This window comes from Rhodotorula graminis (genome assembly GCF_001329695.1).
Source record: "Rhodotorula graminis WP1 unplaced genomic scaffold RHOBAscaffold_5, whole genome shotgun sequence".
NCBI lineage: Eukaryota > Fungi > Basidiomycota > Microbotryomycetes > Sporidiobolales > Sporidiobolaceae > Rhodotorula > Rhodotorula graminis.
The window spans coordinates 484,389-486,710 of record NW_017264932.1 but is presented as its reverse complement, the minus strand read 5'-3'; the positions used below and the strand labels follow the sequence as shown (position 1 = coordinate 486,710).

Here is a 2,322-nt window from a genome sequence, read left to right as displayed (position 1 = left end):
GTGTCGCCCCACGCCACCTACGATCACTCGCCTGCGCAGCCTCCCAGCTCCCCCACACCGCCACAAGCTCCCACCGCCGACACCCCGTCGCTCGTCAGTGGCCCGTCCCCGCCAACGCCCCTCCTGGCTACCGCCCGGCGAGCGCCCGTCCTCCCCTCTCTCGCGTCCCGACCTTCCCCCTCGTCGACGCCTACGTCCCCGAGACGTCGTCGTCCGGCCGGCGTCACCCGCGCCAGCTCATCCCCGACGACATTGGCTTCCCGACGCCCGCCATGGACGGCAAGATCCACTCGGACGACCTCGACGACCGCCTCCTCATGGCCACGTGCGCCGTCCTGCACGGGTTCCAGAACCGCGCCCTGTGCCCAAAGGAGGTCGCCGAGGTCATGCTCGAGCGAGGCTGGCTCAAGAACGCGTACGTCCCCGTTCGCTCTCTCTCTCCTTCTCTCCGTCTCTCTCTCGTACCCTCTCACTGACTTGGACGCCCCTCTTTCTCGTCTCGCAGCGGCACGACGCCCTTTGCGCACGTCTCGACCTGCATCCGCACGCACGTGCAGCGCGCGACGACGTCGAGCCCGCCGTACACGCAGCTCCTCACGCCGTTCGAGCTCCTCGGCGCGCTCACGCCCGACGAGGTGCGCGCCGTCGGCCTGCACCCCGAGCAGCGACCCGCCGTCAAGCGCGGCACCCTGTGGTACCTCAACCCGCAGGTGTTCGGCCCCGGCATTGGGTGCGACGACCCGTTCGTGCGCTGCCGCCGCGAGGCCGGCCTCGCGCCGAGCGAAAAAGGCGGCGTCTACGTGCGCGGGCTCGCGCCCCTCCAGCACGCCGCACCGCCCATGCCGCCCGCGCTCGGGCTCAGCTCGACCTTGTTCAGCAACGTGCTCGCCGAGGAGGGCGAGGGCGGGACCGACGAGGCGGGCATGGGTCGCGGGAGGAGGAAACGGCGCGCGTCGAGCGCCATGATGGCAGCCATGGGCGGCGGCACGTCGCCGGCCGCGCCGTCGCCTCTCGGCTCGGGCACGACGACGCCGCTCGCCATCCCGGGCCCTCGACCGTCCGCCGCGACCGCCGTCACGTCCTTCCCGCCGATCGCGCCCGCATCCTCCCTCCCCATCGCTCCTGCCGCCGCCACCGCCGTCGCTTCGACCCCGACGCCAATCTCGGTCTCGGCCTCGAGCGGGCACCACCGCCGCACGCAGTCCATGTCGGGCTCGTCGTCGGCGCCGACCAAGAGCTCGATCCCGCGCCTCAAGCTGCGCCTGACGGCGCTCGACGAGGGCGAGGGCGTCGACTCGGATGGCCACACGGGCGAGGCGGCCGAGCATCGCCGCAAGTCGAAGAAGAAGGTGCGCCGGGCCGGCAGCGAGGGCGTGAGCCGCGCCGGCAGCGTTGAGTCGAGCGCCGTCACGACCGACGACGACGACTTTCTCGGCAGCTCGAGGTCGACGGCGTTCTCGTCCATCTCGGCGTCGGCCCTCCTCGCCCAGTCGCTCCTCGCCGCCTCGACGTCGGGCGCGCTACCTCCCTCGGCCCTGTCGCTCGCCCCGGTCGACGCCGTCTCGCCAGACTCGCTCTCGCTCGCCAACAGCGGCGCCTCGTTCCCGTTCGTCCACCACCACCACCGAGGCCGCGCCTCGGCCCCGCTCCTGTCGGTCTCGGCGCCCAACATCTTCTCGCACCACTTTGCCAACGCGCCGTCGCCGCCCGACGTCATCATGGACGACGTGTCGAGCCCGTCGGCGTCGGGCGGCGACTCGCGCCCGACGACGAGCGCCGGCGGCATCATGTCGTCGTCGAGCGCGCTTGCCGGCGTCGGCGCCGGCCTGTCGCCGCCCGCCGACTCGCCCTCGCCTGGCGCCGACGAGGACGACTTCCACGAGGCCATGCTGCGCGGCGACGACTTTGAGTTCGAGTGGGGCTCCGAGTCGTACACGACGGCGGGCACGAGCTCGCTCGAGACGTCGGTCGCCGTCGCCGCCGCCGACCTCGCTCGCGCCTTCTCGCAGCAGGCCAAGCAGCACGACCACGACAAGGAGGCGGCGAGCCCGAGCGCGACCGCAACGGCGGCCGACACGGACAAGGACAAGGACGACTCGGCCATGGTCGGCGTCGACACGCCGGCGACGACGCCGCGCAGCCCGGGCAAGGAGCTCGACGGTGCCGGCGCAGACGAGGAGCAACAGCAGCAGCAGCAGCAGCGCGGCGGGCGCGAGGCGAGCGAGGCGGCGCAGCGGGCTCGAAGCGCAGCGACGACGCGATCGAGCTCGTGCACGGTCCGCTCGGCACCATCTCGCGCGTCGGCATGAGCACGACCCTGTG

At 72.8% G+C, this 2,322-nt stretch overlaps 1 protein-coding gene across 1 annotated transcript; it reads left to right on the top strand.

Annotated features, from left to right (window-relative positions):
• Positions 1 to 98: 98 nt before the first annotated feature.
• On the top strand, positions 99 to 2,309 carry RHOBADRAFT_52816 (uncharacterized protein; the record flags this gene model as incomplete). Its single annotated transcript, XM_018416521.1, has 2 exons — positions 99 to 415; positions 506 to 2,309. Exons 1-2 carry the CDS (start codon positions 273 to 275, stop codon positions 2,307 to 2,309), a joined length of 1,947 nt encoding a protein of 648 aa, XP_018271838.1. The 5' UTR covers positions 99 to 272.
• Between the last annotated feature and the right edge of the window lie 13 nt (positions 2,310 to 2,322).